At 40.0% G+C, this 20,268-nt stretch overlaps 1 protein-coding gene across 1 annotated transcript; it reads right to left on the bottom strand.

The window, feature by feature from the left end:
- Positions 1 to 558: 558 nt before the first annotated feature.
- dstyk (dual serine/threonine and tyrosine protein kinase) lies at positions 559 to 16,398 on the bottom strand. Its single transcript, XM_034869243.1, has 14 exons — positions 15,114 to 16,398; positions 13,177 to 13,586; positions 7,588 to 8,094; positions 7,218 to 7,413; positions 5,478 to 5,716; positions 4,856 to 4,939; positions 4,585 to 4,761; positions 3,609 to 3,738; positions 3,348 to 3,504; positions 2,763 to 2,895; positions 2,535 to 2,648; positions 1,984 to 2,098; positions 1,572 to 1,706; positions 559 to 1,160 (listed from the first exon to the last, which is right to left on the bottom strand). The coding sequence occupies exons 1-14, from the start codon at positions 15,319 to 15,321 to the stop codon at positions 973 to 975; spliced, it is 2,793 nt and encodes a 930-aa protein (XP_034725134.1). The 5' UTR covers positions 15,322 to 16,398; the 3' UTR covers positions 559 to 972.
- Positions 16,399 to 20,268: the final 3,870 nt, after the last annotated feature.

Here is a 20,268-nt window from a genome sequence, read left to right as displayed (position 1 = left end):
CTCAAGGTCAATGCCTACACCCAAGCAATCGGCCTTATTTGTTGGACAGGAGTTGGCTAGAAGCTATGAGGGATCCATAACACTGAAATGAGGCATAAAACACTCACTAGGTTGTGATAAAGCTGCTCACCTGTGTTCCTTTTTCATGCTGAGGAGCCTTTTCACAAGCAGTCATTTCTCCAGAGGTCCAGCTGGTTCTGAAATGGAAAGGTGGTTCTGAAACGGAAAGGCTTAACTGTTAAGTTATATTGAAGTTTTTAGAATTATTAGATAGAAAAACTGTACTTACATTGTAAAAGAGGATTCAAATTTTCTGTGAGATACACCACTAAACATATGCTCATGTTTTGTAATACAAAGTACACAGTATTTCTTTCAAAACAAATCTACTTGTGTTACTACTTGAAATTTACTAAAATGTGACATTTCCAGAACTGTACACATGGACACATGCAACCAGTGGAGATGTGGTGCAAGTAGACATTTCATAGTTTTGAGGAGTCACAAGCCAAAAAGAATTAAAAAATGAAAAATGAAACCGCGTATGACACAAACATGTTTTAACAGCTCATTTTTATTAAAAAAAAGATGTATTTGTATAGATGCAGACATGTTCACTTTAAATACAATCTAAAATTAGTCTTTTATATATTTATATTTTTTCATAATACTGGGAATGAACAACTTCTAAAACAATTTGCATCTAGTAACAATTCTATGACAAAGTAACAATTAGCACAGCAGCTAGGACAAAAGCATGTATACAAATACACACAAACGAACAATAAAACACACATATTTGCAAACTTCTGGTCTGTATCAACTCCTCATAAATAATGTAAATCCAACAAAGGAGGACAGCTCAAACATTATCCATTGGTCTACCGTTTATCTCCGTTATTCATAAATACAAAAAAAATCTTTCCTGATCAAAATCCCTGTCACACATTTGTTAGTTTGTCTGGAGTGTTTTCAATTTGAGTCCTCGAGGCTACTGCTTTTCTGTTCCGAGCCACAGTTGCAGAGCCGGACCATGATGCTTTGCAGGCTGGGCTCCACGATACCAAGCAGGGGCCTCTGGGAAGGGTCTCCATTCCAGCAGGCCTCCATCAGCTGCCAGCATTCCTCATCAAAAGTGGGCAACCGCTCAGGTCTGGCTCCTGGAGACGACATGGGCATGAGTCAGCCGAAACATATAGAGACACATAGAGACATATATAGACAGACAGATAGACAGATAGAGAGACCAACTGACCGCACACGTCTCAACTAATGCTCATAATCAGTTATTTCCTTGTGGATGCGTGACATCTGAGGATTTCAATAAACGCATTAGAAGCGTCGCCAGAACATTTTTTGCCGGCATGGATCCATACAGAGCCAACAGAAGACGTCCCTAAACTGTCCAATCAATGAGTTCCTGTCAGTTAGCATGGCGTCATGTTAACTGTTCTTGGTTTGTTTGTAAAACGTCAGTGTGAACACAAACCAGACTAGAACTAAAATACAGCTAAACATTTATTAAGATGTCATTGATCCAGACAAACAGCAGGTGTGAAAGCAGTGTTTACCTTTTTTTACATTATTCCAGAGCTGGTCCTTACTGGAGCATTTCTCAAAGGCTTCTGGAAGTTTTACTGAACCAGTGCAGAGGTACCAGAAGAGGATACCGAAGGCGTAAACATCCACAGAGTTATCATACTTTCCTGTTAGGAGAAGAGAAAACCTTATAAAAGACTGATATATATATAGCATAACTGCACAATTCTAAGTTTTGACATAAAATGAATTGACAAATTCATGTTCCGATTACATTGTCATGTAATAGTTATCCTCTCAAGTGTAAAAAAACGAAAAACAAACAAATAACTTTTGTGAGACACTAGTAGCTGCGTGTTCAGACAGTTATGACCTATCAAACTGTAACCAGGAAGTTACTTTAAGTTGAAATTCATCAACGATGTGACAGTTGAGTAGCGGTACCTGTAAACAGCTCTGGTGCCATGTGGATGGGGGTTCCAACGATGCTGCCAGACATCATGGCCTCTGGTTTACAGAAGCCTAGGTCGGTAATTTTTGCACGATTTTGCTTGTCCAACTGGAAAAGGGTTGAAAACAATTAAAATCTTGTTAGGTCAAATTAGGTTGTGGGTTGCATCTCAATTGGACCGGCTTCTGTGTTGAAGTGATTTATGGCGGTGGGTTTTCAGACTAAGATTTTCCAGTGAAAATAGACTTTTCTCATGGCAGATTACTTTGAAACTAGCTCACCTGGATGGAACAATGGCAGAGAATGACTACTGCCAACTTACATCTCTTTATTTTACTTCTGATAAAATTCCCAAACTGGTTTAAAAAAAAAAAAATGTAAAGTACTATTGGCCCAATAACAATGTTATGCATGCTGATGTGTCCGTAAATAGTATGTATTGTATCCCTGAAGTGCTGTGATACAGTTACTACCGAAACAGAAAACCCCGCAGAAGCCACAGACCCTATAGGTTTGCTGAACTATTAGTTTTTTCTGAACTTACCAGGACATTCTTTAGCTTTATGTCTCTGTGCAGCAGGCCCTGACCGTGCAGGAAGCGTATCCCCTCCACCACATCCAGAGCGATCTGAAGTCTCTCCCTCAGTGATAAACCCCCCTGGTAGAGATGGGGAGAGAAGGGAAAAGTAGACTTAACTGGAAGTAGTGAGTGAGATTTTACCTATGAAACATTAACCTGTCTCTTTTTCTAATCTCTGCATTATCAAGTCACCTTCAAGCCTGTATAGAGGTCTCTGTGCAGCCGCTCCATGATGAGCAGCACAGCGATGCTGGAGCCGCCTCCGTAGGTGTGATCGATCACAGAGCCGTGAAGGTCGACGAGCCGCTCATGCTTGGGCAGAGACCTGAAGCAAAGGAGAAAAGAGGAAAATAAAATGTTCGTACAATCAAAAAATAATCACTTTTTGTCATCTTAAAGTCAGAGATTATGTAAGTATAGTTTTTCTACAATAAGGCAGTTTCACAACGTCCTGCAGTCCTCAGGTTCATGGCAGTTGGAGCAGACGAGCATTGATTAGATACGTTCATACTGACAATAGCACAGAATAGCCTCAAGGCTTCAACAGTCAAAACAATTTTTTTTCATGTACTGGGTAGAGTTTGGCCTGTCCAATGATAATCGTAGGTGCCTCAGAAACTGCTTAAGGCCATTTCAAATTTCCCATGCACACGTCTTGAGTGTCTGTAAAATGTGCTGCAAGCTGGGACAAGTACTGGCTTTGGTACCTGCAACAGTGTGGTGTTTATAAATCAGATAAGCAAAGTTTTTGTTTTACACTAACTCTCACTGACTCACCTTGTGTAGTGAAACTCCAAAGCCAGATCGTTCCAGTGTTTATCATCAGGCGGTACCACAGACTTTAAGGCACATGGGTAATGTCCCCCCCAACTGTCACACAAGTACACAACCCCGTACTGACCCCGACCCAACTCCTTGCCCAGCTTAGGCTTGCCTGTCAAAAAAAACAATGCAGTTGGGGATGGTCACAAATGGCTGTGTGTGCAAAAAGATACAAATTCACAGAATTTAAAAAGAGAGTATTTAGTGGTGACTCACCGTGCAGCAGCACATCTCTGAGGGAGCGGCTCTCCAGAGACAGCCGGGCCAGCCGAGGGGCGTGATCCTTCCTCACACGCAGCCACAGGTCCTCAGTGCGCTCCAGACGCCCCGTATGCCCTTCCTCCAGCTACAGCAACACGTGACATAAAATCTCATGTTTAGCATTAAGAACAGCTGCTCTGGGTTCATTTAACAAACGTGTTACAATTAACTATTAAAGCAACCTCTAATATGCCTAACTGCCTTTAAAAGTTGAGTTTGTATTAAATCTTTTTGGTCCAGCGTGACATTTAATTTAGTCCTTTTCTTTTTAACCACATCATTAGAACGTCAGAAAGAGACATCACCATGGAAACTGTTGCTAAGGACTACCGCCCTGCAGGTTCTCAGTGACTACAGGCCAGCGGCCTTCACCTCTGTGGCAATGTAGTCATTAGTCAGACTGGTTAATGCAGAGGTCCTGGCCAGCAGTTCCTCAATGATGTATTTTTTATGTATTTTTATCCAGAGGGTGACAGTACCGGGTTGAGTTCTCAGCACTGCTGTTTAAATTGTGCTCAGCTGACCCACATTGGCTGTCATGTGATCATTATCATCAGAGCAATATGACCGGAACTGATTTGTCAGGGACTTTGTGGACAGATTTTTGCATGAACGGGCTTAAAAGTTAAAGTAATTCTAGTGAAGAGGAATACATGAACCATGATCGTATAGCCTGAGAGCCGAAAGCTGTCTATAGAAAGGTAATTGAAGATTTTAAGGAGCTGTCACTGTCATGAAGCTGTTGCTTGTTTGATAGGGCTAAGTCGACCAACGTTAGACCAAGGGAGAAAAACTTCTGGGGGGTTGTTTGGCTCGAGGTGATGGTGCAAAGGACCCTAGGGTGAAATTACTCCAAACCACCACTTTAAGTCAAAGAGAGAGAGACAGATGAGAAATTAAAGAAAAAGGCAGAGAGAGAGATAAAGTTCACCTGACGCAGAGATGCTGCAAAGGCCTCATGGGAGCTGTTGAGGCGGGTTCTGAACTGTGAGCAGATGCTTCTGGCCAGTTTGGCAGCACTCAGACTTTCTATGGCGTCCTGGGCCACTTTCCTCTTCCACTCTGGAGTGATGGCAGGTGGGTTCACAAACGTTATCCTGTGGATTATCTGGGAGCAAGACATAGCGTAAGTACACTTCATTAGAAGCCATCAATTATCATGTGGTGAGAAACTCTTCTTACTGAATTTATTAGAAAATCACCTGTTTAATTTGCTCCCAGAAGAGTCTTGTGACAGAGGATCCTGAATGAAAGGTGACTTCTACGTGATAGGCAGCATTTAATAACTGTGGCAGATGAGAAGAGGATGTAAATATGAAATGTCCCTCGTCTTTGTTGGAAAACCACATTTTATTTCTTCGGCTAATTAGTGTCTCTGATCCCGTTGTACTCTTGTTTTGATTGGCTTTTCTAACCACTTCTCTGTTCATACTTAGGTTTAAATGGTTAAATGAACAGTAAAAAGAGAAAAGAGCAGGTGATTTGTCTGACATGTTCTACAATTTAATCTATTTTTTTCTAATCCATATACTAGCCCTCAAATTGTCTCTCCCTGTAAACATTTGGAATTGGATTGCTGAAACTGGTCTTACTGAGGCATTAGTCAAGTCTCCAGCTTTCTTTATCTTGGACTTCAATATTAATATATAACTTTTCTTGACAAAGTTACAGAGAGAGAGAGAGAGAGAGAGAGAGAGAGAGAGAGAGAGAGAGAGAGAGAGAGATGAATAAGTACGATCATACTGCTCACATTAAAGTATCTTCATACTTAGCTTTCATGACAAGCATATATAAGGTTCCTTTCTTTCACAAACTACTGCCCACCTGCTTGAGGTGATTGGAAGTGATGTTGTGGACAGAAGACTCCATGTGTGACTTCTCCAGACTGTTGAGACATCGCTCCAGAGTTCCCACAAAGCTCTCCCTCAGATAGTCCACAGAGCTGATGAGCTTATTTGCCACAGCCTGATTCAAACGAACCACAATCAGTTCCTGGATCTGGTGGATGCAAGATTTGATCTCCTTCGATGTAACAGGATCTCCATTACTTGTTACAATAATGTCTGCAGTTAAAAGAAAATAGTTTGCAAGTTAATATGTAGACATGGTGTGTATTACCAACAACAACAGAGAAAGTTTTGATTATATTACTTGATTGAATATATTTTATATTTAAAGCCCAAAGTAAAGTAAACAGTATTTTTTATTTAGTAAGTTAATGGATACTGTTTGCTTATGATATGGTAAAATATCTGTTTCTATTTGCAGATGACATTGTTAACACAACCTAAGCAAATAACCCTTATATTTTCCATTTTATTTCCATTATTTCCCATTTCCAATTTTCCACCTTGAATATAACTGTAATTTTCTCTCTAATCATGTTTGTATAATGAAACACAAAAAGAAAGATTAAAATAATTTAATGTTAAAGAGATTTATCAAATGTTTGTCCAACATTAATTGTTCTTGCAGACGGAAGTGTCTCTGGAGGGTTGTGATAGATTCAGTGTACCTGATTATCCCAGTTGGCTAGTTATAGCACTGGGTGGTTTGCATTTAACAAAGAGGTGTTTCTGATATTTAGCCAACTCTCATTTGTATAAAAGGTGTTGACAAAAACCTCTTTGTATCACATAATATAGTTCAGCAACACCACAAACTGCAGACTCCAAACTGACCACAGTTGAATCAATACCTCTCAAAACTGAACATTATAACCATCCTAAAAGGAATAATTTATTACAGGAAAGTCTGCATTGTCACTGCGCTGCATTTTTATGAACTATGGTATTCTGGCCACGGTTCACATCTCTTGAAGGTTCAGCAGGCTCCGTCTCACACGAATAGTTGCATTCAATAATTTCTTCTGTGTTTTTCGCCGTGACGGCCGCAATAGCAGAGTTACCAGCAGAAATACTGGTACAAATACAGGTTTGCCTCTCATGCTTAACAAAATACAGCTGTGTTAATAACAATTAACGTGCGACCTAGAGGAAAAATGTTAGTCGCACACTGGAGCCCTGTGAGCTAACAGACACTAACTACCACCGGTACCTGCTGAGTTTTTACTAGTAGACTGGTAAACCTTGTGACCGACATATAACCGACTGCTATCTGTTGTGAAATTTTCCTCACGTTACTCTGTCCTCTGTGACTGTCTTCACCTAGAAACTAAGCTGCGCGATGCAGGGAACAACTCTGACTGGCTCATGATCAGACAGTGGTTTACTGAGCGGTAGATTGGCGTTGCAAAAAAACACGGGCGTTCTATGAAATGACGCATTCAAAATATCGCTTGATCACGCAAGTTTGTTTGTGGGAAGCCAAAATCGTGATTGTGATCGTGATTAAAATTCGATTAATTGTGCAGCCCTGTCATAGTTTTTAGACCTTGCCACATGCTTTTGGGGTTGCTCTCCTGCAATGACCGTTTCACTTTCTTCCAGACTAAAGTCATAAGTGGTGTGTGTGTAGATGTGCCTCATATCTATCTGGACTAGAATCCCTATTTTGATATAAACAAGCTAGATAGCACTTTAACCAAAGTGTTTACTTACTAACCTGTAAACTCCAGGTTGGCAGCATCCTCCAGCAGCTGCTCTTTCATGCTGCCGAGTGTTTCCACAATCATCTCTTTCATTTCTTCCTGTTTGCGATTAGCGATGGCCATTAGGGAGGTAAAGAGTTCACCCTCTTTGTCACGGGTGTACTCCAGCCTGCGTGGTGTTATCTGCAGGTCCCTCTGCATGTCAAAGGCCTGCAGGGATGGTAAGCAGAAAGGTTAAAGGCCTGATGGTTATTTTTCATTGGGCATACAGGGTCAATGTGGACTGAGATCAAGCTTTAATGCAAAGGTAATAACAACTGTCGTGAGTAGGAAACAGTACAACAATCACAGACATATAAATTAACTGTGTCATCATCCTCTGACCTGGTTGATGAAAAGATCTAGACAGCGACAGTGAACCCCATTAAGCAGGTTGGCAGCTTCCACCTGCTGGTTTTGAAGCACCTGGCGAGCGAAAGGCACCAGCAACCGGTGCAGCCTTTCGAAAGCTTCACAGAGCACACTCTGGGGTTTGGCACCTGGGGCGGGTATCTGTGTAGGGGCGCCACAGGAACAGTTTCCTGTCAGGCTACTGAGAAGGCCGAGGGAAAGCAGCTGCTTATGGAGTGCACTCTTCTCCCTCTCCTTTTCCTTCTCCACACGGCGGCCAGGTTCAGGGGAGGCTGCTGACATGGTGTCAGGGATACGAATAAAACAGATGGGAAAGGAGAGCATTTCTTTGACCTTCCAGAGCTCAGCCACCTGATCTGTGCTGAGGGAGTCTTGGTTGATGGCATAGAGTATGATAGGGATCATGCCGCGTGTGCAGTCTTCCAGGGCCTCTTCTATGGGCTGGACACTTTGACAAGGCACCACCATGACCTTTGCTTCCTGATTCCAAACCACAAAAAGAAAAAAGGAAAAACACAAAAAAGTGACTTTCATATCAGGCAAAATGGTGTATATTCATAGCCTGGTTCTACCAGAATCGTGTACATTTCATTTGAACAGAGAGTCTGGCCACTCTGGAGACTCTCTTGAAGTCTGATCAAGTTTAAAATTATTGGATCTGCCCAAAACAAATCCGCTAATGTTTGGTTGTGACGTTAGCTTAGCATTGCTATTTGTTGTGTTTGACAAAGTTTGTTGACTGCTAGCTTGTAGCCGGCAGTGAACGAACTTTGTTAAGTAGGTACATTTTTACTGTATTGATATTACAGAAGTCTCTCGTTAGCATCTTGTGTGCTACTTGTTGCAAAGTGACGCAGAGTGACAGGCGGTACCAAACATAGATACAGCACACTGCTCATCACCGCAAGCGTGTAAACATAGAGGCTTCCATGAAGAGAAGGGAGAGCATTGCAGAACTTGGGAGTGCTTTAAAACCTATTTTATACAGTCTATGTTTAAAACTCACTGAAAATAGAAGTAGCGTTTTGCATGCAGTCGGCTCATAAAATTAAATAAGAATCAAAGTAATTTAAAAATGTAATCGTGAACAGGGTGAATCAAGATTCGATTTTATAACAATTAATCGTTAAGGCCTAGTACTGAAGGAAAATGAAAATTTAGAAGTAGTGTGTAGTAGGGTGGAGCCAGACTAGTATGTACACAGGAAATTATTATGAAATATGGTTCTGTGAAAAAAGCCAGTTCTCCAGAATAAAACAAATACAGTGAGGAAAATAAGTATTTGAACACCCTGCTATTTTGCAAGTTCTCCCACTTAGATATCATGAAGGGGTCTGAAATTGTGCATGGCCACTGTGAGAGACATAATCTAAAAAAAAATCCAGAAATCCCAATGTATGAATTTTTTATTATTTATTTGGATGATACTGCTGTAAGTAAGTATTTGAACACTTGAGAAAATATGTTAATATTTGGTACAGTAGCCTTTGTTTGAAATTACAGAGGTCAAATGTTTCCTGTAGTTTTTCCACCAGCTTTGCACACACTGCAGAAGGGATTTTGGTCCATTCCTCCACACAGATCTTCGCTAGATCAGTCAGGTTTCCGGGCTGTCGCTGAGAAACATGGAGTTTGAGCTCCCTCCAAAGATTCTCTATTGGGTTTAGGTCTGGAGACTGGCTAGGCCACGCCAGAACCTTGATATGCCTCTAACAGAGCCTCTTCTTGGTTATCCTGGCTGTGTGCTTCGGGTCATTGTCATGTTGGAAGACCCAGCCTCAACCCATCTTCAATGCTCTAACTGAGGGAAGGAGGTTGTTCCCCAAAATCTCGCAATACATGGCCCCGGTCCTCCTCTCCTTAATACAGTGCAGTCACCCTGTCCCATGTGCAGAAAAACACCCCCAAAGCATGATGCTACCACCCCCATGCTTCACAGTAGGGATGGTGTTCTTGAGATGGTACTCATCATTCTTCTTCCTCCAAACACGGTTAGTGGAATTATGACCAAAAAGTTCTATTTCGGTCTCATCTGACCACATGACTTTCTCCCATGACTCCTCTGTATCATCCAAATGGTCATTGGCGAACTTAAGACGGGCCTTGACATGTGCTGGTTTAAGCAGGGTAACCTTCCAGGCCATGCATTATTTCAAACCATGATGTCTTAGTGTATTACCAACAGTAACCTTGGAAACGGTGGTTTTTCACTTTTCTTGGGATCATTGAGACCCTACGAGGTGAGATCTTGCATGGAGCCCCAGTCCAAGGGAGATTGACAGTCATGTTTAGCTTCTTCCATTTTCTAATGATTGCTCCAACAGTGGACCTTTTTTCACCAAGCTGCTTGGCAATTTCCCCGTAGCCCTTTCCAGCCTTGTGGAGGTGTAAAATTTTGTCTCTAGTGTCTTTGGACAGCTCTTTGGTCTTGGCCATGTTAGTAGTTGAATTCTTACTGATTTTATGGGGTGGACAGGTGTCTTTATGCAGCTATCGATCACAAACAGGTGCATCTAATTTAGGATAATAAATGCAGTGTTTTAAAAACTCAAGAAAAACATGTTCAGGTCAGAAAAATTGAATAATCCATAGACCTCTTAATAGAACAACATTCAAAAACATGAATTTCCTTTTTTTATATGCCGAACATGTTTTATGTAATTTAGATGAACAGACCTTTTTTTGACACAAAATGCATAAAAATTTCTTAACAACAAAACTATAACCTCTTATATAAAGTGTTCAATGCAATTGGAGCAGTTTTCAAACCAATTTAAACCAGAAGTTTAAACCTCTTCAACTGCAAAAAAGAAAAAAAATAATCTTCCACACACATCACAAGCTCCTTCTATTTCTGTACACCTAATGGCACATAAATATTTGTGGTGATCTTGGAAAAGTCTGTGACAGGGCAGGAAAATGACACAAGTAAATAGGTTTTTCTTAACCTTTGATAAATAACAACTACTTGTAGAGAGCTTGAGAGGGAGACTATGGCGGAGGGAAAGAGCCAGAGAAAAGAGGCAAAAATAACCAACAGCTACACAAAGGAGACTGTCAGTCCTGTCTCCAAGAAACAAGCGCAGCGCCCTTCTGAGCAGTTTTTTTGGAACAGAGATAGCCTGCAAACATTTGTTCACAGCCAATCAAAATCAATACAATGTTTGAATTCTTTAATACAGTCAGTTTTCAACAACAAGCCTTGAAGAAAATGTCTGAGCTGAGGCTATTTTGAGGTTACTATTTTGTTTTTGTTTTTTATATGTCCTTAAGAAGGGTCAGTATGAGTTAGCATTAATGCTTACATCTGAGCCAGTTCTACAAAGCAACATGGTCAAATAGCCATGTAAGAAATTAGTGTTCTCCTTTTAGCATAATTTAAGGGTGACTGGTAATATGCTAATATCACAGGCCTTTGTTAACAAGCCGACTTGCTTACGTGAATTCATGGAACAATGAACATAAAAGAATTTTAGAAACGTGGCGACAGCATAGCCCCCTTTTGTCCTCTGGGTGTTTAAGTTAAGTGGGAAAGCATGGGTTAACTCTGGGATGAAGAGAAGGATAATTAGCAAGTTGGCCTCTAAAGCATGTTGCTGTGATTATGGCAGGAGAGTGTGAATACCACAGTGGGCAGAGAGATTCTGTGCCTTCATTTACTCCAACTTAAACACTTTAATCTCTTCTTTATTCAGCAGAAACCTAAAGAGAGACACACTGCTTACACAACACGTTCACAACTATCAAAATAATATTGCAAATATTAATTTAAATTGACTATTTAATTCAATTTGAGCATGGAAATGCAATTGGTCATTCTGTCTCTCATCTGTGATAAAGTTTGTATTTTTAGCCTCTGAGGGTCCTCTCAAGTGTGACAAACGTTTTGACCCAAGTAAGGGACTGCAGATCCCACGCCTGAGCCTCTCAGTCACATGTGAAAACGGGGAGGGGGGGGGTGAAATAAATGGTTTTACTTCGAGCACTATTTTATTTCCAGACGTTCTTCTATTATGCTTTTCTGTTTTTAAGATAAGAGTGGTGGATCTTGAAGCAGCAATGAAAAGGTTTTGAAAGTGTACGGCCATATTTTACCGACACATTACGTATAAACAGACAGTGGAGAGAGTCATGGAAACTCCATACCATGGATTTTACCAAACAAAACAAAAAACTATCACAAATGCCACACATTAAACTATAACAGTCAAACATGAACTCTAATAAAGGTTCTCCCAAATTAAGTTTTTACGCACTCGTTTTGTGTACTTCGATATTAGTACAAATTGATTTTAGATCTTAGCAGAAATGTTGGATGTGAATAGATCTTTTCTATAAGCGCGGCTCAAACAAAACCCTAACTTAAATAATTACTTTCTTTACTAATAAAAAACAATAATGTTTTTTTGTAATGACGTGAACAACCAGTCTCCCATAATTCAGTTGTAACCATAGCAACTTCATCACAGCAAAGTTTTTTTTTTTTTTTTTTTTAACATAACCTGGTCATGTGAATTGCACCAGACCAGTGGCATTACGTAAGGGAGTTGGGCGGCTGGGCTGTCCTGAGCCAGAGCTAGGCCTTTTCTGGGCCTGTGTGATGCCCTAAGGGGCCTTGCTGTAATAGATTAAAGACCAATTTCCACGTGTCACACATGATAAGGAAACACTTCAATCGTTACACCATGCTAAATCAATTCACAATCTCAAGATATTGTAATTTTTTTGTGACACTGACTGTTCTGATTTTTCCTTTTCCCACGTAACCTGACAGTAATCTGTGAATCGGTTTTTAAGAAGTGCTCAATTCCTTAACCGGAGAAGAGCCACTAGAAAAAGACTGTATTTCTGAACAGTAGCAAAAATCAGGTAAAGTAATGGACTTAACAACACAGGAAATGATCTGCTCTGCTTAGTAATATGTGAACTAAACCATGTGTGAATACAAAGGCTTCAAGCCCGAACAAGGATGGAAAAAAAAATCAATTCATCTTTGTTTTTGAAAAAAGGCTACAGGAGGAACTGCCACCATACAAAAACAAAATCAGTTATGACTAGTAGGCCATATAAGATTGAAATCAATGACATAGCTAAAGGACTGTTTCATATTAGTGTCCCCTACACCACAAATTCAAAATCAGATGTTTTTTCCCCCCACGTAAAACTGCGAAGATTACTTTAACCTAGCACTGATTTAAAGGCACTGTAAGTCAAATGGCTTTTCTCATTTGGTGACCATTAAACAGTTCCAAAACTAATTTTAAAAAGTTGCTGTACGACATTATATCATCACAATATGAATTTTCTAGAAGACTTAATGTCAATTATTCTGTTCTTGTCTAGAGATGTTCACAGACATGTTCAAAGAAACTGGAGGACCACGCAGAGAGCTTTCTGCCAACAAAAACAACACCACGCATTTTTTATCCCAGCCTACACGTCTGTGACGGTTCTGTCATCCAGGTCATGTAAATGGTTTCTCATTGAACTCCTTATTTAAGCTATGAGTGGACACTGTACTGAGGCAAATGATCCAGTACGATTCTGTGACTTAGAGCTTACCTGTAGCAGTGGGTGATGCAGAGTAATCTCCAGCTCTGCTAGCCTGTGAGCCGGGTCCTCACATTCCTCATGGATCTCCAGGTCTTCCCGGGGCACCGTGTCCCAGCGGCCACAGTTAGCTGCCAGCTGGTGCACCAGTTCATACTGACCAGGCAGTGCCAAGCTGAGCCGTGTCTGTCTCCCGTGGGTGAAACACAACTTCCGCCTCTTGCAGACAGTGCCCTGGACTCCTTCACAAGCCTCTCCTGCCTCAGGGCCCAGTGGCAGCAGCCTTTCCCCCAGAAGGCAGTTAAGTAGCCTGTAGCGGGCAGCACAGTCCTGGCCCAGTACCACGATGTACGGGGAAGCGCCCACAGTGTTGCGCAGAAACTCTTCCTCATGACTGGGGAAAGAGATGCAGCTGAGCTGGGCTGGGGGGGAACGGACAAAACAAAAGGTCAAAGGAGGTATCTGATTTTGAGAAGTGGATCATATTAGTAGTAGTAACCTAAAGCAACCCTGTTGACTCCTAGAATTAGTGAGCTTGTTAGGAAGTCTTGTTCAATATTGTAAGCAGAGATACAGTACTCAATGACACATTCTCCATTGTATGAGATCGTTATTTCAAGAAAATACAATGTTCAAGGATAGAGATTTAAAATCTTTTAAAGCTGATATTGTTCCTTAGGCTACTATGTCTTGATTCAGCCCTAAGATGTAGAGCGCACACAGAAGAACACATTCAGGGGGTTGAGGGTATCAGACATAATCCTAAGCAATGCTGAGTCACAGTCTAAAACAGTTATATAACAAAGAGAGGATAGAGCAGCAATGGCCTACTTTATATTCGTATACAAGTGCCTTCCTGAATTTAACCTTTGAGGATCAATAAAGCATTATTATTATATCTTACTTTCTGAAATATGTATGTGGTTTTACTGTAACTGTTGCTTTAATCCAGCCTTCCCCTTCTAATATTCATTCCTTGCCCTAACATGATGCATTAAAACCTTTTGTTTCAGACAGACCTGTGCTGAGCACTTGACCGCATGACCCTGCAATGGAAGGACTAAATAGGCATTCAGTACAGACCTACGCTTAACCTCCACCAAAATATCAGGTGAAGGGCTACTGACTGATCCTTCTGCATCACGTAAAGCACATTTTTGATCAGATGAATAAGTGTAACAAAGACATTTTCAAGATGAATCTAGTTTATCTGGTGAAGTCATGTGTTTAGCTATGCCCATGAAAGGCAACATTATGTTCCCACTTTTTTCTGTTGATTACGACTAATCTTCAGTTTAACATTCACTCAACATTGAGGACAATTATTCAGCGTCAGTGTAAAGGACACCAGCTATGATCGAGAAAACTACTATTGCAGATGTGGCACATTAGATATGGTATATGATCATTTTTATGTTGCATGCACATGCACGCCCACACAAACAAACAAACAAACACACACACAAAAACTTACTTTTCTCAGATCTAATGATTGTAGTTGGTCCTCAGTGGACTTCTTTAGCAAGTTTTGTCTTTAAGCTTTTTAATTTTTATTATCTGCACTAGTTTTCCAAAGTTTTAGACACGAATGTGGAAAAAATAGTGGTCCAAAGTGTTTTTTTGTTTTTTTTTTAAATGTTAAACGTTACTGTTTCCTTGAGTGAGGACCTCACCCCCCTGCAGAAGACTTCACATATTTGGTGCACTTAGTCTATTCATGCTTTTCAGAGGGGGGTTAATCTCTTTAGTTTTCCCTAACACCTAATTAATGCATTTCAGTCTACTTGTTGGTGGAGCAATTAATTGGCAACAGAAACTTGTTAGTTCCTTCTTTGTGATACAGGATACAGAAGTAGAACATGGGAGGCTTTAAACATGGTTAAATGCAGCAACATGTAGGTGCACGACCGGGATGTTCAGACGGTGCTACTGCATGTGTTCCAACCTACCTGCCTCAAAAGATGCTGATTCCGAGCTCATGGTCGATGCACAAGCATTGCTGTATTTTTGCCTAATTTCACGGAAGAACGCATTAGTCTCTTTCAGGTTCTTCTTCAGTTGTATGGTGTGTTTGTTGTAGCTGTTAAATGTCCTTGTCAGTTCCCGAGCTAAAGGAGATGTTTTCTGTTGCTGTTGTTGTTGTGCATTTCCCTCCATGGTCAACGCTTTGAGGAGCCGTCTTCTCCGTGTTGTGATTTACAAGGTTAGGCAGGTGTAAAAACCCCAAATTTAACGTATTCAAACGTGAATCAGTCCTGTTATCAAACCTTTGTCGTTACGTGCTAGTTAGTTTGTTGTCATGTTTGTCCACCCACTTGCTATGCTTTGTTAATGACGTTAATGGCTGCACTTGTAGTCCGTTTTAACATATCAATAACATTAGTGTATTAGTGCTGGACAGACAACAGTCCCTGCAGTGTTTTGTGTCAGTGAATAAAGACTAGGCATTTGGATTTTTTTGTTGTGATGTTAAAGATGACTAACGCTAAACACTGCTAGCTAGCTTAACGTTGTGCCTCGCGTACAAGATAACTTTAAGGTTGTTGATTCGAGGACTGATTCTAACGGTTAGCTAACGTTAACCAAGTAACCGCTATTTCGGCATCTTTCTAATGAACACCGACTGTCTGACTGACTGCAGACTGAGGAGTGTCTTAAAAACAAAGGATACCAACACGACAATAATGTGTTGTCGACTAATGTGTTAGCTAGCTATATAATGCGTGTTTTGCGAGCTAGCTGCGGTCCAGATATCGTTAGCAATGCTAGCCAGAAGGCATCTCATGCCCGTCCTCGTCTTGGCCTGGCACAACAGACATAGCCTTTAACTCCACGTAAGTAGTCCAGGGCACAGTTTCACAGTCATACCCGATCGGTGTTAAAAAGAAGGAGCCCAACTTAAAGAGTTGCCTCCTAATGACAACCTATGCACGGCAAAACGTTGGGGGTTTTCCTGATGAGGCTCCGTGGGAAAAGATCTTCCTAAACTGGCTCTGGACCGCAGAAGCCACCGGACATCTTTCACCCTGTAGAGCGACGGCGACACAACCAAATTAACTGTTTTCTCTTTCGACGATGATGAAGATGAAGAGAAGAGTCAGTGGTGGTGCAGGATAAGGTGTGTCACCGTCCGAAACAACTCGCATAGCTGAGCCCAAGCAATCAAATCAATGCAAAACAGAAAGTCGACACAACCAAAGTTTGGGAGAGGAATGGGCGGGGTTCGGGATGACGCACTGCAGTCTGGGAAATGTAGGAATAATGGTTTTGGCATCTTCATCTGTCTAGTTGAAAACTATATCCGTAGTTCAGAATGGATAACTTAATATTAATACAATATTAATAAAATATATTAATACGATAATTAATATTCCTACTTATTACAGTCTATGGTCACTGCCCGATGTAAGTTGAGTGCAGATGAGTCGAGCATGCTCAGATTTGAATGGATTTACGGCATGTGTCAGACTAAAATTTGTGAAATCCATGAAATCATAAACTTTCCCCATAACAAACAATAACCAAAGATTGGAATCATTTCAACGTTTTAGCTATCTATATTTGTTTGCTTGCTAACGTTAGCTCAAAACGCCATTCAACTGACAAACTTTGTTGTGTTATTTTGCTAACTTGTAGCTAAGCTTGCAGTGATTTAAAAACGATTTAGCTATCTATAGTTATTTGACTGCTAACGTAGCTCAAAACGCCACTCAACTGACAACCTTTGTTGTGTTTGGTTGCTAACTTGTAGCCAACAGTGAACAAACTTTGTCAAGTAGGTCCATTTTTATTCTGCACTAATAATACAGAAGTCTTTCGTTAGCATCTTGTAGGCTACTTGTCGCAAAGTGACGCATGCGCGACTCAAATTTGCACTCGATTTGCATTGGGGAAGTGACACAGATTACTATGTCTCATCACTTTGGTATGCTCCGAGGTACTTTTTTGACCAATTTGGGGAGACTGATCAGTCCAAATGCCTTTTCTGCCGAGGGTCGACCGTCTGGTTGATGTGTCAGGGGCTTTATTAGCCTTAAACCAACTGGTTCAAACGAGTCAACCTACATTATTATAACTGCTGACCGCATGCTGATCTCTAGTGGTCAACATCTGTAATGACCTCTTACTCTTTTCTCCCATTTCACTACAGACTGCCTATTTAGGTCAAGTTAACCAAATGGTTGAATAACCAAACACATTTTCTAGCTCCGGGAAGTCAGCTAATAATTATTTTTTTCACAAACTTTATTAGTGTTTTATAAAAACATGTGGATAATGCTTGTCCAATGTTTGTTAACAGGGTGTTAGTCCTCTGTGTAAACGACATTAAAATTAGGCTATATAATTTCACGTAATGATAACAATGATCTCCTTGAAGGACTGGGAGAGTCATTGCACGCAACTAACTGTAACTTTAAGTTAAGTTCATAAGTGCTCTTAATCATCTACAAGTAGATATTTAAGTTGGAAAAGGAAGCACTGGCTTATCAATCAGTATTTGTTGAATAAAAAGTCAATAATTCAAGAAAAAAGCCCACCGTTATTGAATATTAAAAAAGTGTTTCAAACATTCAATTACAAAGTAAATAAATTCCAATTGGAATAAAATTAATTTCTAAAATGATGATCAAATGATAATGATGAAGTTACAGTTTTTTTCCGGAATTCTTTAAGTACCATTTTGAAAGCAGGGACTGGTTTTTCAAAACACATGTTATTAACACAAGCATACATCCGATCAGCATCAGCAATAATTTTTTTCAAGATTATTTTTGTGGTTTTGCGCCTTTAATGGACAGGACAATTAGGTGAGGAAGGGGAGAAGACATGTAGGAAATCGTCACAGGTCAGACTTGAATCTTGGACCTTTGCGTCAAAGCACCTTTCAGTACACTTGACAATTCTGCTTCTCAGTGATTAGAGTACTGTTAATGAAGTACATAGAGAAAGTGCAACACTACACAAAACCAATGCTGTTGACCGAGGAAAATTTAATTTATTTCTCTCCATATACCCAAATCAGTCAACATGTCAACATGGAAAATAACAAAACGTCTAAAAGTGTCCCAGTTTTCATGCAGCTACTACAGTTGTGTGCACATAACTGTTACCTCAGCAAACAACAGACAAACATAAAATACTGTATCCAGTACAGGTTACAAATATAGAAAAAAAGATCTTAAAAAGTACAGAAAATACTAGACATTATCTCTTCGCCTAGCTGGATCTGGCCCGAGAATTTCATCAACATCTCAGGCGATATCCTGATTGGCAAGACAGCGTGGGGAGAACCGTCTTGAATGTGCATTCTTGCACTGCTGCAAGTCCACCATTTCACAGATGTCCTCCGTGGCCTGACCTCTTCCTCTACCTCCTTCTACTCCTCTGTGGAATCCCCCTTTCACCCTCCCTCTTCTTCTGACTCCTTTTATATTGGTTGAATGCAGGTGAATGTACCTGCTGCATTTTTATGGTGCTTAAACCTGAATGGTTTGTCTACAACTTTCCCAGTTGCTGACACACTAAAATGACATGCATATAACAATTGTTTAAACACCAAAAGTCTAAACACATTTTCTGATTTACACTCCTTTTGCAATTTAAAATGTCACTTTTTAAATGCACTGAACACGGTTCTAAGACACAATAATCTGACATAAAATTCACGTTTGCCATTTTAAACCACTGCGTTTCAAAAGGACACTATATGAGCTAATTGGCCTGCATGGCCAAACACCACGATGTTACCACTTAAATCAAGAACTTAGCACTATGAAAACCACAGGTGATCACTTTTTTTCTTTACAACAATGGAAGATGCTGCTTAATTATTTCTCTTGCCTCTTTTTTTAAATGTTTTTTTCCTGCAATTTTCTTTTCAGTTTATTCTTTTTTGCGAGCCTAATTTAGTTCAGTTCATTGTAAATATATCTGCTGTGCATATGTTGCACACACTTGGTGGTAAAAAAGAGAAGAATAGATTTTTCAACAGCATGTGTGTGTATCTGAAAATATGTCTGTGCATGTGAACAATGTGGAGACTTTTCTACAATTTGAACTATTTTAGTATTATGACAAAGCATACGAAAGATGAGAGTGCTTTTCATTATGTCAAACAGTGTACAGCTGGTTAGACAAAAATCTGGTAATATGAGAGAAGTGTGTGCCATTTGGTGCAAAACTTTGATTTTGACAGTGCTATGTATATGTATATGTAGTTTTGATTGCAGTGCTTCATTTTGCAGGATATATGAGGTATTTTATAGTTTGAGTGGTTGTTTTTGTGAATTGTGTTAAGTAGTCTGATAAAACTAGCCTAGTTTGCAAAATTGTGTTTTAGCAATTGGAAAAAAACTGTTAGCAACCATTGGTTTGAGCACCTGATGGCTGTGTTTCAAAGATTGGCGAAGTTGATTTGACAGTCAGGGCTTTGGAATTGCAAGGAAGTGACATCATGATAAACTTCTTTATTCTAATGAATACAAGTGTGTTTAGTCTTTTGCAAATCACTATGTGTAATATTTATGTGTAAGTGCGAAGCTCATACACATAATGTAATAATTTGTGCTTATAGTGGTGAACATCTGGCCCAATGTTTTGCTCCTTGAGTATAAGGTTTTGATAATAATACTTTTGATTTCCGTGTGTAAGCAATCGGCAAAAACTGTAAAATAATGGATCGCAGCAATATAATTGTCTTCAAGTAAAAGTCCTGCATCGAAAACGTAATTAAGTAAAAGTACCTAAGCAAAATGTACTTAAAGTTAAAAAATAAAAGTAGACCTAGGCCTACTCAAATGCAAATTAATTTCCTCTGTGGGTGTTCTACTTTACCTGCAGGTATAGCAGCCTTACTAAAGCCGTTAAATAAGGTAGTGGATCAAAAAATACAATATCTCCTTCTGAATCGTAATGGAGTACTAGAAGTAGAAATTTCAATAAATTAGAAGTAGGCCTACTGGTACCTTAAATCTCGATCTGAAAATCAAAGTAATATATATATATATATTTTGATTTTATTTCTTACCGGTGTCGTGCCAATGTACTTATCCCCGCCAGGATCTGTATCCCCTGGCCGCGGGAGCGCGCATACACACAGAGCGG

The sequence above is a fragment of the Etheostoma cragini genome, chromosome 4 (genome assembly GCF_013103735.1).
Source record: "Etheostoma cragini isolate CJK2018 chromosome 4, CSU_Ecrag_1.0, whole genome shotgun sequence".
Lineage (NCBI taxonomy): Eukaryota > Metazoa > Chordata > Actinopteri > Perciformes > Percidae > Etheostoma > Etheostoma cragini.
Note: the sequence above shows the minus strand (reverse complement) of the source record. Positions and strands in the feature narration are given on the sequence as shown.

What these genes read in the sequence shown, in the direction of transcription:
- dstyk (XM_034869243.1), bottom strand. Translation starts at nt 15,321, where the DNA reads ATGGAGGGAAATGCACAACAACAACAGCAACAGAAAACATCTCCTTTA. An exon ending in TTGCAGCATCTCTGCGTCAG is followed by an intron (nt 3,739 to 4,584) that starts GTGAACTTTATC and finishes GTGTTGCTGTAG; the next exon opens with CTGGAGGAAGGGCATACGGG. An exon ending in ACCTCTATACAGGCTTGAAG is followed by an intron (nt 2,649 to 2,762) that starts GTGACTTGATAA and finishes CATCTCTACCAG; the next exon opens with GGGGGTTTATCACTGAGGGA.